At 45.0% G+C, this 25,989-nt stretch overlaps 1 protein-coding gene across 1 annotated transcript in view; it reads right to left on the reverse strand.

The window, feature by feature from the left end:
• Window positions 1-25,716, reverse strand: part of PUM3 (pumilio RNA binding family member 3) — a 32,404-nt gene extending 6,688 nt beyond the window's left edge. Inside the window, exons 1-16 of the mRNA XM_079959420.1 lie at window positions 25,534-25,716; window positions 23,325-23,507; window positions 21,397-21,532; window positions 20,112-20,187; window positions 18,577-18,670; window positions 18,430-18,496; window positions 16,249-16,423; window positions 12,822-12,925; window positions 11,876-11,954; window positions 11,208-11,306; window positions 9,146-9,199; window positions 7,819-7,899; window positions 6,202-6,344; window positions 4,109-4,331; window positions 2,778-2,865; window positions 680-770 (exon numbers count right to left, since the gene is read on the reverse strand). Coding sequence (XP_079815546.1) covers window positions 680-770; window positions 2,778-2,865; window positions 4,109-4,331; window positions 6,202-6,344; window positions 7,819-7,899; window positions 9,146-9,199; window positions 11,208-11,306; window positions 11,876-11,954; window positions 12,822-12,925; window positions 16,249-16,423; window positions 18,430-18,496; window positions 18,577-18,670; window positions 20,112-20,187; window positions 21,397-21,532; window positions 23,325-23,507; window positions 25,534-25,621 — 1,781 coding nt within the window. The 5' untranslated portion in view covers window positions 25,622-25,716. The remainder of the gene's footprint in view (window positions 1-679; window positions 771-2,777; window positions 2,866-4,108; window positions 4,332-6,201; window positions 6,345-7,818; window positions 7,900-9,145; window positions 9,200-11,207; window positions 11,307-11,875; window positions 11,955-12,821; window positions 12,926-16,248; window positions 16,424-18,429; window positions 18,497-18,576; window positions 18,671-20,111; window positions 20,188-21,396; window positions 21,533-23,324; window positions 23,508-25,533) is intronic.
• Window positions 25,717-25,989: the final 273 nt, after the last annotated feature.

Below are 25,989 nucleotides of genomic sequence, written 5' to 3' on the forward strand. Positions count from 1 at the left end.
ACACACACACATTTCCCCTTAATTTTTGGAGGGAAAAAAGTGCGTCCTATATAGCGAAAATATACAGTATTTCTGCAGAAGGATTTCACTTCTCTCTCTCCCCGCCCCCTCCTCTGTGCAGACTTTGAGATGCACACAGGAGAGGAAGAGGAGCCCCATTGCTCCCGCTACGATGCATCTCATGTTCTCAGTCAATGCTGGCTAAATTATACGCCTTGAAGGGGCAACCTCTATGGTGTGGACTCACTGAGGTAGGTGGAATTACCATACAAATGGCAATCATCAGTTGCTCCTGAATGTAAACGCTTGTTGCTTTCTAAAGATAAACCAAATAATGAGATGGTGCAATAGGACAAGGTATTAGAAACCCGTGGGAAGTCTTTCGAAAGCAATTCCAGATTAAGAGTACTGCACAGAAAGGATTTCCTGACACTTTTTGGTCAGGCTAGTAAAAAGCAAGGAGGAAGATTTAGCTTTCAAGGCAATGCAGTGATGCTTAACTAGTCAAGCAAAGGCTACATCCCGATTGCAAACAGAACACCAGCCTAAAGCATCTATGACTGTAGCAGATAAGAAAGAAGAAAGAACAAGGAAGTAACAAAGCACAATGAAGCTGTTTTGCTGCCTAAAGCATATGTAGCATTTTACTGCTAGTTCAGTCATTAAATGCGGTACATACCGACACAAAATAATCGCACCACGATTGACGTTTGCCCAGGTCTTCAGAAGATCAATGCCCACGTGTTCTACGAGTATTTTTGCAAAACATTCTGTTAAAAATAAAGACCAGGTTAGACACCACACAAACCCATTTAAAACTTTTCGTAAAGGGGTTTTAACACCTGTAAATTGTATATTCACAGATCACCTTAGAACCATAGAATACATTTGTAATAAAGGTAAAGGAACCCTGACCATTAGGTCCAGTCGTGACCGACTCTGGGCTTGCGGCGCTCATCTCGCTTTACTGGCCGAGGGAGCCGGCGTACAGCTTCTGGGTCATGTGGCCAGTATGACTAAGCCACTTCTGGCAAACCAGAGCAGTGCACGGAAACACCGTTTACCTTCCCGCCGGAGTGGTACCTATTTATCCACTTGCACTTTGACGTGCTTTCGAACTGCTAGGTTGGCAGGAGCAGGGACCAAGCAATGGGAGCTCATCCCGTCGCGGGGATTCGAACTCCTGACCTTCTGATCAGCAAGTCCTAGGCTCTGTGGTTTAACCCACAGCGCCACCCGCGTCCCACATTTGTAATAGTCAGGCCTTAATTTCTGAGCGATGCTAAGAAATAATCGAGACTGTAACAGCAGAATCCTCTATCTCAATTTAATGGACAGGATACCAAGAGCTATTTCCGGTGTGGAGACCACTGAGACAAACTGAAACCTTCAGGCCCACAAAACCAGTTATGGAATAGTGGGGCAGTTCCATATTTCACAGCACCAAGAGCTTAAAATACCCCCACAGTTCTTTGCATAGAAAGCACCTGCCATGCTCATGGATGCTTTAGTCAAGATTCCTGCACTGCAAGGGGCCGGACAAGATGACCACTGGGGTCCCTACCAACTCTGATATATTGCAAAATAAAGAAAATGTCCAGAAACTTCAGTCGGTTTAACAAGGGGGCTTTGCAAGCAGAAAGAGTTTGAATAAATTGTGAGTGGTTGGTGGAGACACAAAACAACCCTCACCCTAGTACAAATTCATAGACTCAAATGGGAAAGCATGTTATCAAGATCAAATCAACTGCAGCTATAGGTGACAGAGATTATACTCTGCGTGACGGCAGTTTATTTGTTTAGAACCCATTTGCCTGGAGTTGACTTTCTCCTGTGCCCCCCAATCTCCCCCACTAGCAGCAGTGCATGAACTCACCTGGCACTGCAAGCACAACAACCGAACCCTTGGATTGCACTAGCAGAGAATACTAGGCAATCTCTGTATTAGCTGCACAAACCTTCTTTTGGCTTCTGTCAGCAATGCCCCTTCTGTATCCAGCCCCCGACTTCCACAGAAGAAGTACACAAGATGCCCAATTAATGGAACTTTGGATGCAATCCAGGGACGCAGGTGGCGCTGTGGGTTAAACCACAGAGCCTAGTACTTGCCGACTGGAAGGTCGGCGGTTCGAATCCCCGCGACGGGGTGAGCTCCCGTTGCTCGGTCCCAGCTCCTGCCAACCTAGCAGTTCAAAAGCACGTCAAAGTGCAAGTAGATAAATAGGTACCGCTCCTGCGGGAATGTAAACGGCGTTTCCATGTGCTGCTCTGGTTCGCCAGAAGCGGCTTAGTCATGCTGGCCACATGAAGCTGGCCCGGAAGCTGTGCACCGGCTCCCTCGGCCAATATAGCGAGATGAGTGCCGCAACCCCAGAGTCGGCCACGACTGGACCTAATGGTCAGGGGTCTTTACCTTTAGGATGCAATCCTCTAAGCACATTCCTGGGAGCAAGGACCACTGAACTCAGAGGGACTTACTTCGGAACAGGTATATAGGGTTGCACTGCCACCGACATGACAGCTGTTTGGCCCACTAAGGGTGAAGGAGAGCCCCTTCCAAGCTGTGCTGCTTTTAAGCTTGGATGATGCGAAGTCTATAAAATCTCCTGGATGCTTCCAGGGCGGAAGCATGCATTTAAACACTTCAAGCAAAGCGATTCAAGGTTAACTAACAGTTAGTGCAGACGAGCCTTTGCATCCCTCCCACGTTGTCCCTTACGCATTTAGACAGACTGTGACGAGAGACTCCACTGTCTTTTGCAGAATTACTAGCATACCTTCCCGGCCGCTCTCCTTCATTTTCTTGTCTTGCTCAACCAGCCACTTCAGAACCAGGTGACCTGCTGGGTGCTCTGCAATATGAAGCTTTGAAAAGAACAGGAAAAGTCAAGTCCCTGCAGTGCTTTTACTTCCCTCACTGTATCACAATCTGTGCCTTTTGAAATGCCAGGAATCAGATCAAGGCTCAGGCATATTTAGAAATGCTGCCTACAAACAAAATCTGTTTTCTCCACATGACTAAGTGGTACATTAAGTAATCAGGGGTGGCCAAATGGAAAGCCATTCAGAACATTTAAATAAGTTTAGAGGCCTGGCTGTTTGTTTAGACATTAAGCACTGGAGTGTCTACTAAATTTAAGCTACCCATCATCTTACTTTCACTTCATTAACTAGCTATCTTTCCCGCCTTTTGATTTCTTAAGCAATTTTAGTGCTTGAATTAAATATTTTAGGTGGTTAAAATACGCAAAGGTTTTATCTGCCAAGTGCTTACAATGACGTTACAAGCAGATATACCAATACAAAATTTAAGATATTAGGTATAAATTATATGCAGTGCCCTCAGCTTCTTTTCTCCAAATGCGTTCCTAAAATGCCAGTGTGCTCCGAGGTTGTAGGAAAGTACCATTTAGGCAAGTGACAAAATATGCCACACGCCGAAATTATGGAAATAAATTGTATATTTGGCATAGTATAGTCAGTGGTTCACACAGCTGTAAAACCACAAAAGTAGTCTACTTACTCCAAGCTAGAACATTTACAACCTCATTCAGCTACAAGAAACGATGTTATCCTAAGTTTCAGGAACAGGTTAAAAATAATGGGTTCTACCAAACGCTGCATGAGCCGAGTTCCACTTGCACGATGGGGCTTCCGTTCCTTCATCACCCCCACCCCTGTAAACCTTCTCCAGAGGGGCCCCCAGGCCTGGTTTTGAGCAAGGGCAGAGGGTTACAAGAGAGAAAGAGGACGTTGTGTTGCCTGCACAAAGCCTCCTGCCCAAGTGGAGCTGCAGTTCTGGAAACAGCCCAACAATTTGCTCCTTATCATTTAAAAATGATCCAAAAATTGTCCTTAAAAAAATCTCATTATCTACTTATCATTCCTTTGGCATGGAAGAATTATTATGCAGTTCCTTCCAGCTGGATCCCAGGATCCTGCATGAGACTCGACAAGCCCTTTGCTGTAGTCCAGTGCTTGAAGCAGGATAAATTGGTTTATCCCAATTTGATAGCCAAACTGCAGCAGATCCCAGGGAGGTCCCCCCCCCCAGAGAGGGGCCCCCAATTCATAACTCTACCGTTTGCTCCTTTTCAGGCACAGTTACCTCTCCATCTTTGCCCCCTGGAACCATCTCTCTTGCCGCAAGGCTAGCAATGGCCTTCATAGCTGGCTGGACGTCGCCAACGGCCGCCTTGAGGATCCCCGTCACCACAATGAACGTTGCCTTGTCCATCACCATTTCTTCAGCATGTTCGTTCAGGTACTTTAACAAGGCGGGAGAAACAGCTTCCAGAAGTTCACGGCGGCGAACGTCTACATCTTTTTTACTGTTGGAATAAAAAGCAGCTCTTTTACTGACGGGATTTGGTTTGGTACAACATAATCCAGTCATTCCAAATTGTCCAATTTAAAATCCAAACATAGCCCTCTTGCTTTCTCCCCAGAACGCACTAAATATAACCTGCATAAATGGAAAATTGGTTACGCCTTTACACCTCAATTCAGAATGCCACAGAAGCATCGGTGATTATACACGTGGCAATGTTGCGATGAGAGGGAACTGTTCGACAAGCACAAAATAAGCATGCAGAACTGCTCTTCTTTACATCGTAGCTGAGAGGTATGGGAGCTCCAGGCCGACATTCCTTCCATCCCTTAAGAAATAGCTGGGTCTGAGGATTAACCTTCAGGAAATCATCAAAACACCCCCAGGTAGTCCTGTTCACATTAATAGCAGACCCTCGCCCACCTGCCACTGAGGGGGACAAGCCTGGCTGCATCTGCACAGAGAGGCCCCTTTCTGAGAACCAGCACTGCTTTTTTTTTGGGGGGGGGCTACACGTGGGACCGAGGCAAGTGCCATAATTGCAAGGGAGAAACAAGCTGCCACACACACAGTTCATGGTGGCTGCATGTGGCCCTCGTAGAGAGAAACCAGTTATGGTTCCCTTATTCACAGATGGTGTATTTCAGGGGGGGGACCTTCCACCTGTTGTGGGGGGGGGCGGGATGCGCAGGGGGCGCACATACTATGACAACGAGGGCAGTTTCCTTTTTTTGTGTCTGGAGTACGTATTTTTTGCTCCATAAGACACATTTTTTTCCTCCTAAAAAGTAAGGGGAAATGTCTGTGCGCCTTATGGAGCAAAAGCGTGGTCCCTGGAGCCGAATTGCCCAGGGGCAAAAAGCTGATCATGCTTTTTTTTTTTTTTTTTTGAAAAGAGGGAAGGGGGTGTTGAAACAAAGCCACTGATTGTTTGCCGATCGGGGAGAGAGATATGGGACGCTAGAGATAAAGGAGGCTGCCTGGGAGTGGGGAGGTAAAGACAGCAAACTTGCAAAGGGGGAAAACAGGAAGACTAAAGCAATAAGGAGAGAAATTAGAAGAAAAGGAGGAGCAAAAAACTTCTAAGGAAAAGACACTTCATTAAGGCAAACAAGAGGGAAGGGAGTGTTGAAAGGAAACAGCTGATCGGTGGAATCGGAAGAAAGATAAGGGACACTAGCTGAGGCTGCCTGGGAGGGGGGAGGTAAAAGCCCATGGATCCTCAGGATTTTTGCATTGGGTCACCACAAATTCACCATCAGATCACATAACATGTCCATGGCTACAGCCTGCACCAAAAAAAATCAAGCACCCACTGTTGCGTGGGGCCGCAACCAGAAACATGGTTACAAAGCAAGGATCCACAGGGATCTTCGGGATTTTTGCACTGGGTCACCCCAAATTCACCATCAGATCACATGTCTGTGGCCACAGCATGAACCACAAAAACCATACATCCACTGTTTTGTTCAGAATATTTTTTTCTTGTTTTCCTCCTCTTAAAACTAGGTGCGCCTTATGGAGCGAAAAATACAGTATTTCTAGGCATATTTATTATGTTTAAATCATGGGTTAGCCACTCTAGGATGCAGCAGGGTAAACGTGTGCTCAATGCAAGACATTTCCACCTGGGTGCAGCCAGCCACTCCCACTCCCTGGGAGCAGATGCAAATGTACACAAGCAGGGTGAACAAATGGTGATCATCTCATAGCCTTCCTCTCCAGCCTCCACTCTTGTTAACAGAAATGCCACGGGGAAAGCCCTGTTCTGCTAGTTTCCTTTCGTTCAAATAACTGCATTTCTGCACAACTGGCAGACAATGTTAAATTTGGACGTCCACAAAACTGTGGAAATGGCATTTTCTGCTTACCTATAAGCATTTCCATCACCCTGTTCCAGGATTTTGATTATTGCTGGTGAGAAATACGCAGTATCCCTGGGACTTAACAGGTACAAGAGGACTTTCCTTCCATATTTGTTATTTACAATGCTGGTTAAGGAATCACTAATTTCCTAAAAAAAGAGGAAAAGCATTGAAAAGATTGTTTTCAACAACCAATTTCATTTTTAGTTACTTGGAGAGGGATCACAATCTTGGCTCATAGTTTTCTCTGCTGCTGTAATACATGCAATACACCCATGTAGGGACGCTCATCCCAAACACAGACAAAAACTGACTTAACCATGTGCACTAGACAGACAGTAGCCATCCCTTCCACCTCCTTCCCTTGTATTGTTCAGTAATTCTTCTCTTTTTGTTGCCTGAAGATGGATTCATCCATTTAATCTAACACTGGTGGCATCGCTGCACTTATTAGACAGAGAGGTGAGGATAGTTTGGGAAATAGTGATGAAATATTGCAAAAGACATTCACGTTCCTTATTTTAATGAAGTAGCTGTCAATAGATTCATGCAGCGTTACCACCTTCTATGAACGATGTGGAGACCTCTTTGGGTGCATTTTGCAGTTATAAACTTGCCGAAGAATTCAATGCACAGGAGAACTAGATTCTACATAACAAAATCATGGTCTGCGTGTAATGCTAACCCAAACCATGGCTTAGAACAAACAAGCAGGCTCCTGGAGAATCACAGGCTTTGCTCCTCCTGCCTTGCAGGAGATCACTAGATGATCCCTGGGATGCTTCAAACTCTACAGTTCTGTGATTCTATGTAGGGGAGGGGAACCATGTGCTGCAACACCTTGTTTTTGATTGGGTGTACATTTATAGATAAGGGACGCAGTTGGCGCTGTGGGTTAAACCGCAGAGCCTAGGACTTGCCAGTCAGAAGGTCGGTGGTCGAATCCCCGCAACAGAGTGAGCTCCCATTACTCTGTCCCAGCTCCTGCCAACCTACCAGTTCAAAAGCACACCAGTGCAAGTAGATAAATAGGTACCGCTCTGGCGGGAAGGTAAACGGCGTTTCCGTGCGCTGCTCTGGTTCGCCAAAAGTGGCTCAGTCATGCTGGCCACATGACCCGGAAGCTGTATGCCAGTTCCCTTGGACAATAAAGCGAGATGAGCGCCGCAACCCCAGAGTCAGCCACGACTGGACCTAATGGTCAGGGGTCCCTTTACCTTTATAGATAATGCACTACATTGGACCTTGAAATTTACCATATAGTCTGAAATGGTGCAAGCTGAAGTATCATCTATTTTGATACTGAAGAGCACTATTGCCCCGGGAGAAATATTTTAATTCTTTGCATAATCACTCACTAGGTAGCCAAGCGATTCAGCATAACTTGAGAGTTTCCAACACACATACCATCTCAAATCAAAGCAGTGAGTAAATGGAGCATGCTATGGCATCCCAAGCAACAGCAAAACCACCAAAATGAAGTTAGTTTTTTCTTACAAGAAAATAAACCTAAAATGTTTGAAAACCAGGCCTAAAAACATGTGAGCATTTCCAGTGTAATTTACACCTTGTTACTAAGTGAAACGGGAAATCTTGAGAATTTTAGGAAGTTAGACTACTTACAGATATAGTTAGCTGTTTCACAAGTTTAGTGTCATCAATGCAGTCAAATGCTGCCAGCAAAACTAAGTGTGAGAATTCGCCCTGAAATAGGAACCATAAAGCAAGAACATCATAAGACATAGAAGCCCGATTAACCAAGCAGCTGGTCCAACATGTTCCAACAAGTTCATTTGCTAAAGATCAACAACGACTATTCATCTCACACAATAACAAGTTCCATCATACTAATTCTTATGCACAATTACTGGGAATTAAGCCTCACTATGCGGCAGCTAGACTGGTGACCGGGGGCGGCCGCCGAGACCACATAACACTGGTCTTGAAAGACCTACATTGGCTCCCAGTACCTTTCCGAGCACAATTCAAAGTGTTGGTGTTGACCTTTAAAGCCCATAATGGCCTCGGCCCAGTATACCTGAAGGAGCATCTCCACCCCCATCGTTCTACCTGGACACTGAGGTCCAGCACCGAGGGCCTTCTGGCGGTTCCCTCATTGCGAGAAGCAAAGCTACAGGGAACCAGGCAGAGGGCCTTCTTGGTAGTGGCGCCCACCCTGTGGAATGCCCTCCCATCAGATGTCAAAGAGATAAACAACTACCTGACATTCAGAAGACATCTTAAGGCAGCCCTGTTCAGGGAAGTTTTTAATGTATGACATATTAGTGTATTTTTGGTATTTGTGGAAGCTGCCCAGAGTAGCTAGGGAAACCCAGCCAGATGGGCGGGGTACAAATAATAAATTATTATTATTATTATTATTATTATTATTATTATTATTATTACTTAACTCTGAGAGACTTAGATCTGAGTAAATGTGCTGAAGGTTTCATTTGTGGGGAATGCTGTATTAACAAAACAAAAACCGGGCCCCGTCATCATCCCTCAGTTGTTTCTGTGTAAAGCAGAGCTATTTCAAATGAAGAATTATCCCACAGAGTAAAGTCTTATTTGGCATCAAGATTGGTAGAACACAAGTTTGTTTTAGTCATGCCAAATGTCACAAACACAAGTTTTCAACAGAAGTGAATGTGTTTTCAACAGAAGTGAATGCTGCACAGAAGTCCTGCTTCTATTTTTGGCCCTTTGCTATGGAATTTGCTTTTTTGTCTAGGTTCAAATCTCTTCCTTAAAGTCATGTATATTGATGTTTCATACATAAGCATGAACACTGGAGAATAAAACTTCTCAATCCGTGCAGTTCCAATTGAAAATAAGGCCACAACAGTGATATTTTTAAGCCGCACTCCTAAGACACACTTGCTTCTGAGTAAATATGCACAGGATTCTGCTGCTCAAAATTACCAAACACATCTTTAAAAATACTCACATTAGCTATTTTTTCAACATAAGTCTTCATGGTTTTCATAATGACTTTTCTGTCCTGACAAGAGAAATGAAGAAAAAGCAATAAATTAGCGTGTCAGGTCAACAAGCTTTAAAATGAACGCAGAGCCACTGCATAATGTCGGGTTTCTGACTTCAGAATGTGCAACATTCCAGCAAATATACCCAAATATTTGGAGGAGGCCAAAGAGTCCTTGAGAAGCTAGAGATCCTTTTGAACCCCACTTCTATATGAAGGATGGAAAGCCGCCCTGCAGATGACCGTTAAAGCAAAGCTTGCTGCAGAAGATCCTTTAGGTCACGGGTGTCAAACACAAGGCCCGCAGGCCGAATCCGGCCCACCAGACCTCGTCATGTGGCCCGTGTAGCCGCCACCGGCCGCCAGCCTTCACCTTTTATTCTCGCTTTTTTTTTTTTTGACACAAGAAAGCCGCCTCTTCAGCGCATGCGCGGCAGCCTACAAGCCAGAGAACATCTGCCCTCTAGCGGCGCCGGCCGTTCTACACAGGAAACCTCCACTTTACATGCATTCAGGAAACCTCCACTTGTTTTTATATTGAGCGCATGCCATCCTGTGATGTGACAGATCCAAAGGCTGCCTGAACCCTTCTCTCCTGTACTGTAAGTACATATGATGTATGGGGGGGAGGGGGTTCTGCTTATTATTCTGCTTAAAAGTCTGAGTAGTAAACTTTGGATATACTGACCACTTCCGTGTCACTTTTGAGGGTGACCAAACTGCTGATGCAGCCCCCGATGAATTTGAGTTTGACACCCCTGCCTTAGGTGATCCCACTTGGATCAATTAAGCCTCCTGTGTCCATCAGGGTTCCGTGAGGAAGTACGTCATGCAATATCCCATTTCTCCCCCTGCCCTCCCCATTCTCCTCTCTATTAACTGCCCCCCTTTCTCCATATTTCTCTGTAATCTCATCTCTGCTCCCACCTCCTCACTTCATTCTGTTTTTGCTGTTTATTGTCTCTTTACCTCCCCTTGTCCAGTTCAACTACAACATGCAATCTCTTCTCAGAAATTCACAGCAGGTCAAGGCAGCATGCCTGGCTGGCTGAGACATGCTGGAAAAAGACTGGGACCACGGCCCCGTTGCACCCCTGAATCCAGGGAGAGGAAGAGCACTGCAGACACAGAGGAAGACCTTCTTCTCCCATCTCTCCTCTCTTCGCTGATGGGCTTGGGACACCTTTCGATGTTCCACAAAGAGGCATTTTAACTCCCTATGGCAGGGACATCCAACTCCCAAGAGACTGCAATCTACTCCCGGGGATGGGGTGGGAACTAGCAGTGATCTACCCATTTGGGGGGGGATGGGGACCAATGTTGTTGAGCTTTTTTTTATGGTAGCAAGCCAAAGGAGGCCAAACCAAAGTTGTTCAGCTGCTTTGGGTGGGGGGGGGGGAGCAGACATTGCTAATCACCTGACTGCAGTAACTCCCTCTTCTCTCTTTGCAATCGTGCGCAAATCAAGGAAACAGGGATTGGGTGGGGACAGATGCTCTTCCCCCCCACCAGAGGAAAATAAGCCCGCGATCTATTGCTAGCACCAGGGGATCGACCTGTCGATCGCAGTCGACCACTTGGACATCCCTGCCCTATGGGATGCAAAATAAGCAAGCTGAGTGCTGCAACCAGCCTGTAAGTCTTCAGTATTTTGGGAAAGCCCTGGAAGAGATCCTGACAGCACTTCAGCTTATGTACAAGTCTCAGCTTTAAGCATTTACATAATGAAGGCACAGCTCTCTCTCTCTCTCTCAAGTTTGAATTTTCAGCATGCTTGCCAAGGCACCATGATAAGCACTGTCATTCCATTTGAGGCGCAAGGCTAGTCATAAAGCCTCCTTAGTACCTTTTAGATACTAATTCTAACGAGAGGGTTGGGCATTTCCATTCTTTTATGTCTCACAATCCCATTTGTCAAAGTCAGACACAGCTAAGTAGCGAGGGGAAAAGGCTCCTCAGTGAAACTCAGTGAAGTTCTCACCAATTCTCATTTGATCCACACGGACCAGCGACTCTGCATACAAACCTTGGGGGTCCCGTGCCACAGGCAATGCATGGCGACTCTGGCTCCATCGTGCGTGTGTGCCAAGTAGATTACAGATTCTCTGATTGACTCAATCATTTCCTAGACAGATTTAAGGAGATGGTTTTAATGAATTTAACACAAATCAACTACCGTAATATAAATGGTATTATTCTGATCAGCTCTGTGGGCCTGCGTTATCTTTCCTTACAACCAGGAATGGAAAGTATTTCAAATTCTCAGAACCAGAGTAACATAAGAGCAACTAAAGAGGAGAAGCCCGAGGCCACTGGCACGACAAAGAACAGTGTGCTTCGGTCACCATCATCCCAGGGCTACCAGCATTTAATAAGGAAGAATGTCTAACTTCAGGTATGCAAATGCAGCTGGAAGAAACTGAGTTGAGCACCCTGATTCAGCCCTGACCTGCTTCAAGACATGATGCCTGGCAAGTTGTGCCAGGAAGTGGGAAGGGTGCGCATCCCATCAAGACCATGCGGATCCTCTAAAGTGCCTTCGTTATGCTTCAGATTCCTAATCCAGCAAGCGGAGAAGACACATGAGCTGCTAAGAGGCACAGCTCTGCAGAGTAGACATGCCTGGCATGCACTTGTACTGTTTATTCGTTAACATGAAACCAGATCAAAACCCATAGCTGTGCCAATACTTACCAATCTCTGTTTTGGGGTAGCATGGATAAAGAAGTCCAGAAAGACTTTATGCACCAACGAATGCTTTATCACAGCCTCCCTGTAAGATGAAACAGGGGGGAAACAAACAGAAGTCTGTACTTACATAATACCATGACATGGAACTGCATGTGCAGAGAATTGTAACGGAAGTTATAGATACATCTGCAGTTGCATCCAGAACAGGCTAGTTGTCAAGCCAGAGAACCAATCTGTGCACAGGAATTGGCTGCGTTCCTATGTGTCTCCTTGGCTCTCTCTTAGGCAGTGAGTCTGTGGCTCTCCAGATGTTGGCAGACCACAAGTCCCATCCGCCCCAACCCAATGGTCAGAGATCACGGGATCTGAGGCCCATCAACCTCTGGAGGGTCCCGTTTCCCCACTCCTTTTTTAAGGAGAGAGAGAGAGAGAGAGACCCAAAAGGCAAGAAGAAGCACTGGGGACTGATTTTGTTTTTGAAGAGCCTTCAATGTTCCCACATTAAATAAGCCATCTTGGAAAGATCTGCTGGGCTTTCACCAGCTTAAGTATTTACATTCAAAATGGAACAGTTGCAAAGTTATCTCAAAAGACGTTAAAAGTGATGAATTAATATGTTTAATTTCATAATCTGAAGATCTAAGGATGTTAATGTTTAAGTTAAATTTCATAAAAATTGGGATTTGGAAAACCGTTAAAAAGATATGCAATGAAATTCAACCAAGGGGAAGCGAGGAAGTCACTTAACAAAGTTAGTAGCTGTAATTTTCAATAAGGCTATGATTTATGTTTGTTTGTCTTGTGTGTTTGTTTGTTTGTTTATAATATTGTGAAAACTAATAAAATTTTTGAAAAACAAAACAAAACAAAAGACGTTAAAAGGGATAAGAACACACTTTATGCTCCGCAGTTGGCTGTGATACGCCTCATGCTAAATTGTTGCCCTTACTTTTGCGCCATTGGAGTCAGGATCTGTTTCATTTCATCCAGAATGGCCTCCCGCTTCTCAGGCTGAGCCTTCAACACTTCCTCTAAAGTTGGGTGCTCTGATGACTGAAATTAAGAAAAGCCGCTACGATGAATTTTAATGACATTAAAGAGCCAAAAGCACAATGAAGAATCTTCAGTATAAAGCAAGTCTGCCATCGTATCTTGACACTATGGCCTCATTAGACTCAGTTGAGAGGTTCCGTAAAGACACAGAACCTCTGATAAGCCACTGGCTTCCCTGTGACGGACCTCAGATGACCTGTGAAGGATGGTCCAGCTGGCACCTCATATTTTACCATTTAAGAGGGAACTGAAGTCTCTAGAAAGATCTAGACGAAAGGCATTTTGTACCTAGTGACCAGAAAAGGACATTTTATGAACAGCCTGAACTGCACTCCGTTTCCAAGGATACAGTGGTACCTCGGGTTAAGTAATTAATTCATTCATTCCAGAGGTCCGTACTTAACCTGAAGCAATACCACTGTACATTTGAGAGAGTTTATCTTGAAGCTTGTGTTGATGCTGGAGAGAAAGCAAGGTATATAAAACTATGCGACTAAAGGGTGAAACACACACACAGGTGTCAAATGCTCTGCCTGCCTATTTTAATACTGTAATTGGGACAAAAAGAAGGGAAATGCACTAATTCATTATATTTGTGTATTCATCCAGCCTCACTTTTGACCTTTTTGATCCACCCAGTTTTACCTATACAGAGGAGAATACTTCTGCAAATGAGAACTGCCCCATTATTACAGTGGTACCTCAGGTTACATACGTTTCAGGTTACATACGCTTCAGGTTACAGACTCCGCTAACCCAGAAATAGTACCTCAGGTTAAGAACTTTGCTTCAGGATGAGAACAGAAATCGTGCTCCGGCGGCATGGCAGCGGCAGAAGGGCCCCATTAGCTAAAGTGGTGCTTCAGGTTAAGAAAAGTTTCAGGTTAAGAACGGACCTCCAGAACAAATTAAGTACTTAACCAGAGGTACCACTGTATTTTGTTCAAGTGTGCTCTGCAAAGATCCATCCTAACTGGGTACAACCTTTTTTGTTCTGAAGAAATATGAGACACTCTTGCCTTATTGTTGCCTCTCAGTTCCAGCATAGAGACTTTGACTCATTCAGATGGTCAAACATACGATATCCCAATTCAGAGCAATGCAGGGTTTGGCTTCCTACTCACACATCCCCAACAGAACTAGGGCAGCTGTGCCTGAAATTGAACTGATAGAGGAGCCAGCGGTTGCACTTGAGTGCCCATCAGCACCACAAATCAGGTAGTGACAAAATCTGACTTCTTTGCAAGCAGGTTAAGGATCACAGTGCAATTTGCAAAAGAGTCCGATTAAAAAACGCTGAAGTAGCTCCTATTCACGCACAGCTTTTAAAAGGGTTAAAGCAGCAGGTATAACTGCTTCTTACATTCACTTTGAGCTACCGTTTCCAAAAGGCGGCAGTTTCTAATTAGTGTGCCAAGTAGAACTCCTGTTAATTGGTCTCTCATTAGATATCCACAATGTGTGATCTGTGAGTCTTTAAGAGAGTATGATGCAGCACATAATGAAAGGAGAATTCAAGTAATAGCGTATTAGTATTCGTGGTTTCAAAGCTTTTAAAAGAACTTCATTAAGCTTAATTTTTTAATAGGAATTGGAATGGCTCTATCCAGATTTTCAAACATGAAAATTCCTAATAAAACCACTCCCTTTCAAATGTAAGCGAATGATTACTTTTTAAATCCTTAAAAACGGCAATGGGGGGCATGGAACTAGACCACTTCAAACTGAAGTCAAAAGTTGTATAGCAAGTTCAACTGTAAGACTTCTTTATACTGTACCTGAATAATAAATAATTGCAAACCAATCTACTTAAACAATGCTCTCCAGAGATCTCTAAATTCTGCAGGAATCAAATACCTATTTTTGTCTATAAAGTCTTTGCATTCAGAGTTTCACACCAGACAAATTAAAACATGGCGGCAGGTCTTTCAAGTTGGCCTCTGTCATTTAAGCAGAACCAACTTCTCTTAATAAAGTCAACCCCCAGAGAAGGGACCAAGTAAACATGTGTTCAGATGCCAATACATTTTTGAAACAGCTAGCTTAGATCTATGCATCAGGTTGCTATGTATCCCTGTTTTAATGAAGCTATCAAGATGTTAACTAGAACCACGGGAATGGCAGGTTTGCTTATAAACAGAATTCCTAGTTTCCATAGTGGCAAAGTCAGTATTCCCAAGACCACCTCTTCATGGTGTAGATCAGACAGAGATCCTTTAGCCCCAAGTATGCTCTGCTCTGGGACGCAGGTGGCGCTGTGGGTTAAAGCCTCAGCGCCTAGGACTTGCCGATCGAAAGGTCGGCGGTTCGAATCCCTGCGGCGGGGTGCGCTCCCGCTGCTCGGTCCCAGCGCCTGCCAACCTAGCAGTTCGAAAGCACCTCCGGGTGCAAGTAGATAAATAGGGACCGCTTACCAGCGGGAAGGTAAACGGCGTTTCCGTGTGCGGCTCTGGCTCACAAGATGCAGCTTGTCACGCTGGCCACGTGACCCGGAAGTGTCTCCGGACAGCGCTGGCCCCTGGCCTCTTAAGTGAGATGGGCGCACAACCCCAGAGTCTGTCAAGACTGGCCCGTTCGGGCAGGGGTACCTTTACCTTTACCTTATGCTCTGCTCTGCTCTGCTGAAGGACTTCAAATATAGGAAGAAAACTCTGTCGGGGCGAGACACAAACAGCACTGATTGCATGTATAGGGCACAGATGCAGAGGGGCCCACCTTCAGAGCTCCAGCTCTGGAAATAAAACAGCAGTACAGTGGTACTTTCCTGCTAACCTAGCAGTTCGAAAACACAAAAGTGCAAGTAGATAAATAGGTACCGCTCCGGCGGGAAGGTAAACGGCGTTTCCGTGTGCTGCTCTGGTTCGCCAGAAGTGGCTTAGTCATGCTGGCCACATGACCTGGAAGCTGTACACTGGCTCCCTCGGCCAATAAAGTGAGATGAGTGCCGCAACCCCAGAGTCGGCCACGACGGGACCTAATGGTCAGGGGTCCCTTTACCTTTACCGCGGTACCTCGGGTTAAGAACTTAATTCGTTCCGAAGGTCCATTCTTAACCTGAAACTGTTCTTAACCTGAAGACCACTTTAGCTAATGCGGCCTCCCGCTGAGCAATTTCTGTTCTCATCCTGAAGCAAAGTTCATAACCCGAAGTACTATTTCTGGGTTAGCGGAGTCTGTAACCTGAAGCGTCTGTAACCCGAGGTACCACTGTATTTCCTTTCCCATTGGCCACCCTTCCTTTTCTCTCCCACGGCACACTGCATTTAAAATCTAAAAACAATACTGTGGGGGAAAGCTGACAAAAAGCTGCCTCGATACACCACCTTGTAGACCTGGAATGTGTTCCCATACAGCTCCTCAGTCAGCATGTTCCTCTGCTCCAAAATGGCTTTGTCGTTATAGGCGTACTCCACCACAGCCGACGCTTCCGCATGGCGCAGCATCTTCCTGACCTCTCCTTTAAAGCTTTTGATTATCTCTGCAACTTGTGACTTCGTTCTGTTTCAGGAATAAACACGGACAGCGGCTCAACATATCGGAAAAGAAAAGCGGACCAGAGACTTTGAGCAATCACTTATTAAACGCAACCAATTTTTTTATTCTTTTTCAATGGTGGGGAGAAAAGAAAGACTCTGATCCAAACATTGACGGGACTGAGATGTCAGAAGGAGCGGCAACTTTTGCCACCTTCCTCTTCCTTTGCGGGACCCTGTGGAATAGTGCTGGGAGCCAGTGTGGTGTAGTGGTTAAGAGTGGTGGACTTGTAATCTGGTGAACTGGGTTCGATTCCCCGCTCCTCCACATGCAGCTGCTGGGTGACCTTGGGCTAGTCACACTTCTCTGAAGTCTCTCAGCCTCACTCACCTCACAGAGTGTTTGTTGTGGGGGAGGAAAGAAAAGGAGATTGTTAGCCGCTTTGAGACTCCTTCGGGTAGTGATAAAGCAGGATATCAAATCCAAACTCTTCTTCTTCTGCAGGGGGAGGGATGAAGCAGCAGCCGTTGCCTTCCCTTCTTGCGACAGCTGGATCCCTCTGCTGGATCAGAAGCCTTCTGTGAGCTGGAAGAGCCATTCCGTTCATGAAAGGCAGTCTGGATCCAGCCCACGTTTTATCTCACTGTGTGTGAGTGTCTTATGTGTATTAATATACATAGTTTCATAGGAGAGAGAGAGAGACACTAGTAGCAGGCCAATCACTGAGTGACAGTTTGGCTCTGCTTGGTAGCCAACCCTAGTTTTTGGTTGCTTGGTACAAATCCTGCCCCTCTCCAGGGCTTCCTGGCACGTGCACCAAACTTCAGGGAGAAGCAGAGTCTCATCCACTGAGCTAAGTTTTATAGGTATTTGACCCCTGTAAAATTAGCAAAGATATATCACAACTGTGACAATCTATGTTGAAAATGTAAAGAAAAGGAAGGAACCTTTTATCATATGTGGTGGACCTTTCCCAAGGTGAAAGATTTCTGGGAAAAAATTTATAATGAATTGAAAAAAATGTTGAAATATACATTTATAAAGAAGCCAGAGGACTTTCTTCTTGGAATAACAGGTTTGGAATTGCCCAAGAAAGATGTTAAATTATCTTTGTATGCCACAACTGCTGCTCTTATTTTGTTAGTTAAAAAGTGGAAGTCAAGAATTACCAACGACAGAAGAATGGCAGATGAACATGATGGATTTTTCGGAGCTAGCCGACCTAACCGGAAGAGTCCGCAACCAGAAGGAGGAGTATCAGGAAGAGTAGATTAAATTTAATGATTACTTAGTTAAATATGTTAAGTTAAATTAACTGAAAACAACTTGAAGATACTTAATTGGCTTAGGATTTTATTTATGTTAAAGGATGAATTAATATGTTTAATTTCATAATGTGAAGATCTAAGGATGTTAATGTTTAAGTTAAATTTTATAAGAACTGTGATTTGGAAAACTGTTAAAAGAATATGCAATGAAATTCAACCAAGGGGAAGCGAGGAAGTCACTTAACAATGCTAATAAGTTTAATTTTCAATAAGGCTATGTTTGTTTGTCTTATGTGTTTGTTTGTTTATAATGTTGTGAAAACCAATAAAAAAATTTTTGGAAAAAAAGAAAGCAGTTGCCTACAAATGACATGGCATGACTTTTTAAAATATGATGATGCTATGAGCTGCTTTAGATTCACATATCCAAGTCATATCAACCAAAATGGCATTTTTCAGACATGGGACAGACATCAGTAGCATCCAGAGACTTGGAAAAGAGGAAACCAATTTCTTTGTCTTTTGGAGCTAGACAGCACAAGCATTTCCCAGAGCAGTGCCATGATCTCAGTGGGATCATTATCGCATTCTGTCAAAGCCCATTTCATCTTTTTGACAACAGTGCGGCACAAGAGAGTAAGCTGAGCAAGGATTTGAAGCTAAGCACCACAGTCCAGCTCCCTCATTCTCTCCTTTACACTCCGTTCTCTGGCTTGACTTCCCTCAAAAGTGGAGAGAAGCGTAGAAAAAGGAAATACTTACCCATAGGCAAGAAGCTTCTTCACAATATTTCTGGAATACTTGGCTTTGCTTAGTTCGGTGAAACTATCTGTGGGATGAGAAACCACCATAAGAAGCTGTAAACACCAAGAGCTCTGAAGGCAAGCCATTTGTTTCTGGAAACTGTACCTTTCAGTTCTTCAAATACTTCTTGCCTTTGCTCTGCGTTGCCAAACTGAATGTAGCACTGGATGACGCGGGTCGAATCGTGAGCAAACGCCATCTGTGGGGATAAATGGTTCCCTTGAGATGAATCCTCCCCCCTAAGTCATTTAGACAGCATTGCATTTCAACAGATTTATCTTCACGGTTGGCTTTAATAAAATTCCTAAAAGCTGTCTGCAGCTAACTAACAGCTAAACATAATACACTCCCAAAGAAATGAACCATATGAGTGTGCTGGCATTAGACACTAAACCAGCTAAACCAATTTGGGGGGAGAAATGCCTCTGTACTTTTTACCGTTCCAGCATTTGCCATTTCAAAGGCTCCTAAAGGTAAAGGGACCCCTGACCAATAGGTCCAGCCGTGGCCGACTCTGGGGTTGCGGCGCGCATCTTGCTTTATTGGCCGAGGGAACCGGCGTACAGCTTCCAGGTCATGTGGCCAGCACGACTAAGCCACTTCTGGCGAACCAGAGCAGCACATGGAAACGGCGTTTACCTTCCCGCCGGAGCGGTACCTATTTATCTACTTGGCACTCTGACGTGCTTTCGAACTGCTAGGTTGGCAGGAGCAGGGACCGAGCAACAGCTCACCCCGTCGCAGGGATTTGAACCACCGACCTTCTGATCGGCAAGTCCTGGGCTCTGTGGTTTAACCCACAGCACCACCCACATCCCTACAACCAAGAGCACCTACAACCTGCATTATTATGTATATGTAATAGAAACACTTGCAACGCAGCAACACATTTCCTTACAAGGTGCACCAGGCATCATGGGATCCGATTCTGGAGGGTTATTCCGGCAGGGGGGGGGGGGCAGATGTTACTGGGTTGTTTTGTTTTGCTTTGTGTTTTTATTTTGTGATTTTATCCTGTGAACCGCCCTGAGACCTGCAGGCATAGGGCGGTATACAAATTTAATAAATAAAAATAATACATTGATGATGGTGGTGGTAAAACAGGTGAAGCATTCCAGTACAATGCAATGAATTGGATCCAGAGAATGGGATACAGTGGTATCTCGGGTTACAGATGCTTCAGGTTACAGACTCCGCTAACCCAGAAATAGTACCTTGGATTAAGAACTTTGCTTCAGGATGAGAACAGAAATCGTGCTCCGGCGGCGCAGCGGCAGCAGGAGGCCCCATTAGCTAAAGTGGTGCTTCAAGTTAACAGTTTCAGGTTAAGAACGGACCTCCGGAACAAATTAAGTACTTAACCCGAGGTACCACTGTATTCCTGCTTCCTCTTCCTACTCCTGCTGAAAAGCTGTGTCCTGGGCTTGGAGACCTTTGAGATACTTGGCAGGTGATGCAACAGGTAGATGAACTGTTAGGATGACCCTTGGGCCTGGGAACAGACATTCCACTTGCCCCCCCAGCCCCCATCACATGGAGGGGCAGCAGAACCAGACATGCCCTTTCCCCACCATTACAAAACCCCAACAAATCCAGCCATTTGAGAGTCATGTTTCACTGTATTCTGCTATCCTTCTTACATTTTTTATTTTCCCACGAAGCAGCTCTTGGAGTTCACTCAACATCTTTTCCCGCTTCTCCTTCTCACATTTTTTCCTATAAAAACAAGAAAATCTTTAGACAATGCAACAATTATTATTTTTCTTGATACAGTAACTGAATTATCTTGGACTTTAAGAAGTTAATTGGCATCCAATGTTGGAAGGCTAACATGTTAAAGTGCTGTACAGAAGCAACTGAGAGAAGCGTAACAGATTACAGTATTTGCTTCTTCTCTGTTCCAAAGCTCATCATCCCCTTACTACAATCAAAAACATTTTCTTTGGGGAGGCGGGGAATGCCTCCACACAAATATGGCAGGTAAGAGGTTTGGTGCCCAACTTTATTAAGGACACAGTGCTGTATACCTTCCACTGGGAACTCTAATGACAAGGGCACCCACCCTTTTAGTGAAACACAGCATTGAGTCAAAGAATTGTAGAGTTGGAAGGGACACCAGGGTCATCTAGTCCAACCCCCTATACCACATGACTAGATCCTTGCCACTTTGGTTGCAGAGTGGAGTGCAGCATGATCAGCACAACAGATGGCTGAGGAGGGAGAGGAGAGCTCTCACAACCACCGAGTAGATTAGGTGAAGAGACTGCCCTTTGACCAAGGCCATTTAGTGGGTTAAGACTGAGCAGAGATTTGACACCACACTTTTAAAGCAAAACCACTTGCAACAGGCATGGCTTCTGCCAATGAATTCTGGGAGCTGTAGCTTGTTAAGGGTGCTGGGTGTTACCATGAGGCCCTTATTCTCCTCTCCCAGAGTTAGAATTCCCAGGGTTCTCTGGGAAGAGGGACGGGTTGCCAAACCAATTTGAGAACTGCAGCCCCCAGATTAGCTGGTGCGGAGCCATGGCTGTTTAAAGCAGAATCATAGCACTGCAAATGCAAGGTGTGGAGGCGGCCTGGGCTTCTACACTCAAGCCAAACACTTCACAGCAGGTGACAAACACTGCAGAGTGATCAACTCGCAGGTAGCCTCTTTGTCCAAGGGTTCTTTTGTAATATGTAATCCTTTATCCATGCTTTAATGAAGGACACATATTCATCTAGTTATGATTTTATTTTTTTAATGAACCTAAAACACTGACGTACAGCCTCAGTTTTATAATCCACACAGACAACTGCAGCAATAAACCATGTCTGTGTGCGCGTTATACTGAAGTCTAAGGCAGGACAAACTTTTTTCCTTCGTGAGAAGGAAAAACAAGTACAGTGTTAAGTTCAGGAAAATGCAGCGCAAGTCGTTCTTACTGCCTCAGAGATTCCCAAATCTGCTTTCCCTTAAGCACCACATCATAGTTGGCTTTGTCATTCAGCTGTCGGCTCTGCTTCAGCTCCTTCTTCTTCTTCTTGATGTCGTCCCATTTAGGCTTCTTAGGCGCCGACCCTGATGACAAAAATGCATTCATATTGTAGCACACTTTAAGATGCATCAAACGTCACACAAGTTAATTAACAAATAGTGCCAACTGTTGGATGCAGACTGCTCTGCTCATGGGATCCTCTCTGACAGCAATACTTCCCTAATCATTTTTGGTCAGCTGTGCCTTTGTTTAAAATTCCAAGAAAGAACCAGCTTTTTAAAACTGTTACAGTTTATTCTGAAACAGCAGCTCGTTCATTTACATGATACCAAGTTGAACCATGGATACATATAGCCCAGTAGACTCAGACAAAGGCTCTCCAGTGACTCTCCACCTTTCCTTAATCTCCAAATGCCAAATGTTGAACTAGCAACCTTTTCCATACAAAACATCATGGAGCTCTGACCCATTTTATCCCAATATTGCAAGTGTGGGTTTTGCCCAAGGCAAGCTCTGAAAACTCATGACGTAACTAAAATCTGAACCTCAGGCTCATAACTCATGCTCCTGACCATCCATCCTTGCTACATTTACAATGGCAAGCATGTTGCCATCAACTTTGGAGCCAAAATCGTGACTGGCTGGGTATTATTCCAGGAGTTGTGTGGCTATTGCTGCACCTTTCCTCACTCCCATGTTAGGAGGAAAGCTTGAGATGGTTTGGCTGCTGTGACACTGAGGCACAAAGATACAAGCCAAGCAGCAGCCAAACTGTCTAGTTCCCTGCAAGAAAGTCAGGCGGGGCCCGTCCTCACCCCCCGTCCCCGTGGCCAAGCTAGGAGGAGGTGGGACCTACCAGTCAGTGTTAGAAACTCAGATATATAAGCTAGGTGCCAAATGGCTAGTTGCCATTTGGGGGCAAGACGGCTCCAAAGTCTTATTTTTCAAAGGATGGACTGACTGTGATTGATTCTCAGTTAAACAGCTGGCTAGTTCAGATGACAACCTTGAGCAGCGTTTAGAGCTTGGAGAAGCTAAAGAACAAAAGTCACGTGATCCAGGAACAGTCCACATATATATTGGCCTATTCCGACATCTTTTTCATAATGGTGACTGCTCCTGTTCAGGCGGCACAGAAAAAGCAGTTTGATTTCTGAAATTCCTTCTGCAGATAACATAACTGGTAGCATTCTACAGGATGTGTTGTTAGTGTGTGAAAACAGGTCAGATCCAATCAAGACGTCCAGGTGCCCAGGCATCTTCACTGGGTTGCAAGTGGACAATATAATAATTTGAACACTGGGCGGGACCTACGAACCACAATGTTTTACTTCACTACCAAGGCCAGCTGCCAAGGCCAGCTGTGGGACCCTGCTTCAAACCACTGTCTCAGCTCTAAATGCAAGTTTTGTGCAGAGATGAATCTACAGCATGCAGGCTGGTCACAATTCACACATTCTTTAAAAGAAAACATTCATCATTAAGATGTGAACTACTTATAGCTCATCATCTGTATAGGTACCCGGGTGGATTGGAACACTTAAATTTTAAAAAATCACGCAATACAAAGTGATAAAACCATAAAAACACCTCAAATAGGAACAACTAAAGCTACTCAGTAAGCTAAACGAACTAGATAAAATACTCAAAAGCCTGAAGAAATAAGACAGGTCTTGAACTGGCATCAAAAAAAATGGCAACTTCTATGGGGATGGCATTCCACAAACAGGGCCAAGGGCAGAGAAGGCCCTGTCACATCATCAATAGATTGTGGACAGTAGACGCCTTCAAATATCTTAAAAGTAGCAGATTCACTGAGACATTTATCTTTCTTTGATCAATATATCTTTAAACGAACCCAAGTATTATTCTCACCTCCTTCTTTATCATCTTGAAGTTTGCGCTTCCTGGTAAATTTTTCTGATGGTTGTTTACTCTTGAATTGTTTCACTCCAGTTTTACCAGGCTTTTTGTTTCCTCTCTCAAATTTCTTACGTTTAAATTTCGGCTTGCCATCTTCACCACTTTTTCTATTTAATTTGGTTGGAGGACCAGTATCTATTTCAAGTTTTCAAAAGAGATAATTTCACAAAATCAACAACCGATCAGTTTGTATTCAATATGTATTATATTCTTCTCAGTCCAACTTTGAAATTTCAATTCAGGGAGGATAAATAGAAGAGAAAAAGGCAACATGGGACAAAAACCTTAAGATGGAAAATGCATAATGTACCTGTATATTTTGTAAAAAATAAAATAAAATTACTTTTTTGGTAGAAACCGCTTATTAGATTAGTTTTTATCTAACGATCCCTACCATTCGGTGGACTTACATACAGTACATAGCATACAGCTAATATGACAGAACTTTTTTCCAGCGGATATATTTTGAGTTACCCTTTATCCCTGCCACTGGTGTGCTTAAAGCAGAATTATATGCTAAAGTACAGGGAAGTGTTGTGGGCAACTTCACATCAAACAGTCTTCCACTTTGTAACAGTGATGTTAAAACAGTTATATGAAACATGTGGCTTGTCACTTCCTGGGGGTAGGGAACTGTATTGATTCTATACATTCATACCTTAATTTAATAAATAAAAAGTGCCTACATGATTTTTTAAAAAACAAAACAAAACACAGTCTTCCACTTTCCAAGTCAGGTTTCTTCATATAATTATGGTGACTAGAAAATGGCCCACCCTCTGTGAGAATGAATTCAAATTCCACACTGTCTATTCATCATTAGAAATGTAGAATACATAACAGGATACATTATTTAACGGGAACAGAATTTGGATCAAGTGGACATACTGCCATGCTGGAAAGAAAACAGCAAACAAAAACACTGTCACTACTTCTGATAAGGTGAAGAAAGGATTTTTAAAAAATAAAATCAGAGGGACTACAAATTGTGGTGTTCTATTATTATTATGGGATGTGGGTGGTGCTGTGGGTTAAACCAACCCCAGAGTCGGCCACGACTGGACCTAATGGTCTGGGGTCCCTTTACCTTATTATTATTAATTGAATTTATCTACCAACCCCAGAGTTGGCCACGACTGGACCTAATGGTCTGGGGTTCCTTTACCTTATTATTATTAATTGAATTTATCTACCAACCCCAGAGTTGGCCACGACTGGACCTAATGGTCTGGGGTCCCTTTACCTTATTATTATTAATTGAATTTATCTACCAACCCCAGAGTCGGCCACGACTGGACCTAATGGTCAGGGGTCCCTTTACCTTATTATTATTAATTGAATTTATCTACCAACCCCAGAGTCGGCCACGACTGGACCTAATGGTCTGGGGTCCCTTTACCTTATTATTATTAATTGAATTTATCTACCAACCCCAGAGTCTGCCACGACTGGACCTAATGGTCAGGGGTCCCTTTACCTTTACCCCCCTATACCCGGAGGTCTGAAGGCGGTTCACAGAATTATTTCTGTATGTGTTAAATTTGTATTGCACTTTTCCACCAGATGGTAAAGGTAAAGGTACCCCTGCCCGTACAGGCCAGTCTTGACACGACTCTGGGGTTGTGCGCCCATCTCACTTAAGAGGCCAGGGGCCAGCGCTGTCCGGAGACACTTCCGGGTCACGTGGCCAGCGTGACATCGCTGCTCTGGCCAGAGCCAGAGCCAGAGCCGCACACGGAAACGCCGTTTACCTTCCCGCTGGTAAGCGGTCCCTATTTATCTACTTGCACCCGGAGGTGCTTTCGAACTGCTAGGTTGGCAGGCGCTGGGACCGAGCAGCGGGAGCGCACCCCGCCGCAGGGATTCGAACCGCCGACCTTTCGATCGGCAAGTCCTAGGCGCTGAGGCTTTAACCCACAGCGCCACCTGCGTCCCTCCACACCAGATGGTACACAAAGCAATAATAATAATAATAATAATAATAATAATAAAGCCTCCGCAAGATCTCGGCCAGCGACCTCCAACTCCCAGCAAGAATTCTTCTCTTCCCCAGACCCGGGCGATGCGAGGGAGGCGAGGGGCCATAAAACACACTCACGTCCCCCCCCACCCCTTTGCCTTCGCCCTCGGAGGGGAGGCCCGTTTCCCGCCCCCGCCTCACCCTCCTCCGCCTTCCTGGCCAGCTTCTTCTTCCCGGGGCCTCTTCCTCCTCCGCCTGCGGGTCCCCTCCGTCGGCGCTTGGCTTCCATGGGAGGGAAAACTCGCTTCCTCGCTCAGCCCCACGTGCCGACCTCCCGGAGAAGTCTCCAGCCGCACTTCCGCTCTCTTCCCCAGCTCCTTCCGGCGGAAGCTCGCTCCCATTGGACAAGGGGCCTCGCGAGAACCGCGCAGCGGGACACACCTGCCAGCACTTCCGTTTCCCGTTGGAACGCCGGCGGGGTGGTCGGCAGGGGGCGCCTTCCGCCATTCTCCCGCTGTCCAAAGGGGAAGCGGAAGTGACGGCCGTGGCTGCGGCTTCGGCGAGGCCCATAGACGTAGAAAGGAGGCAGAGTGACACGCGCGCGCCCGTCTTCCGGCTTCCCCCTTGCGCGGTCGCGTCCTTTTGCGCGCTCCCTCC

The sequence above is a fragment of the Podarcis cretensis genome, assembly GCF_951804945.1.
Source record: "Podarcis cretensis genome assembly, chromosome: 17".
NCBI lineage: Eukaryota > Metazoa > Chordata > Lepidosauria > Squamata > Lacertidae > Podarcis > Podarcis cretensis.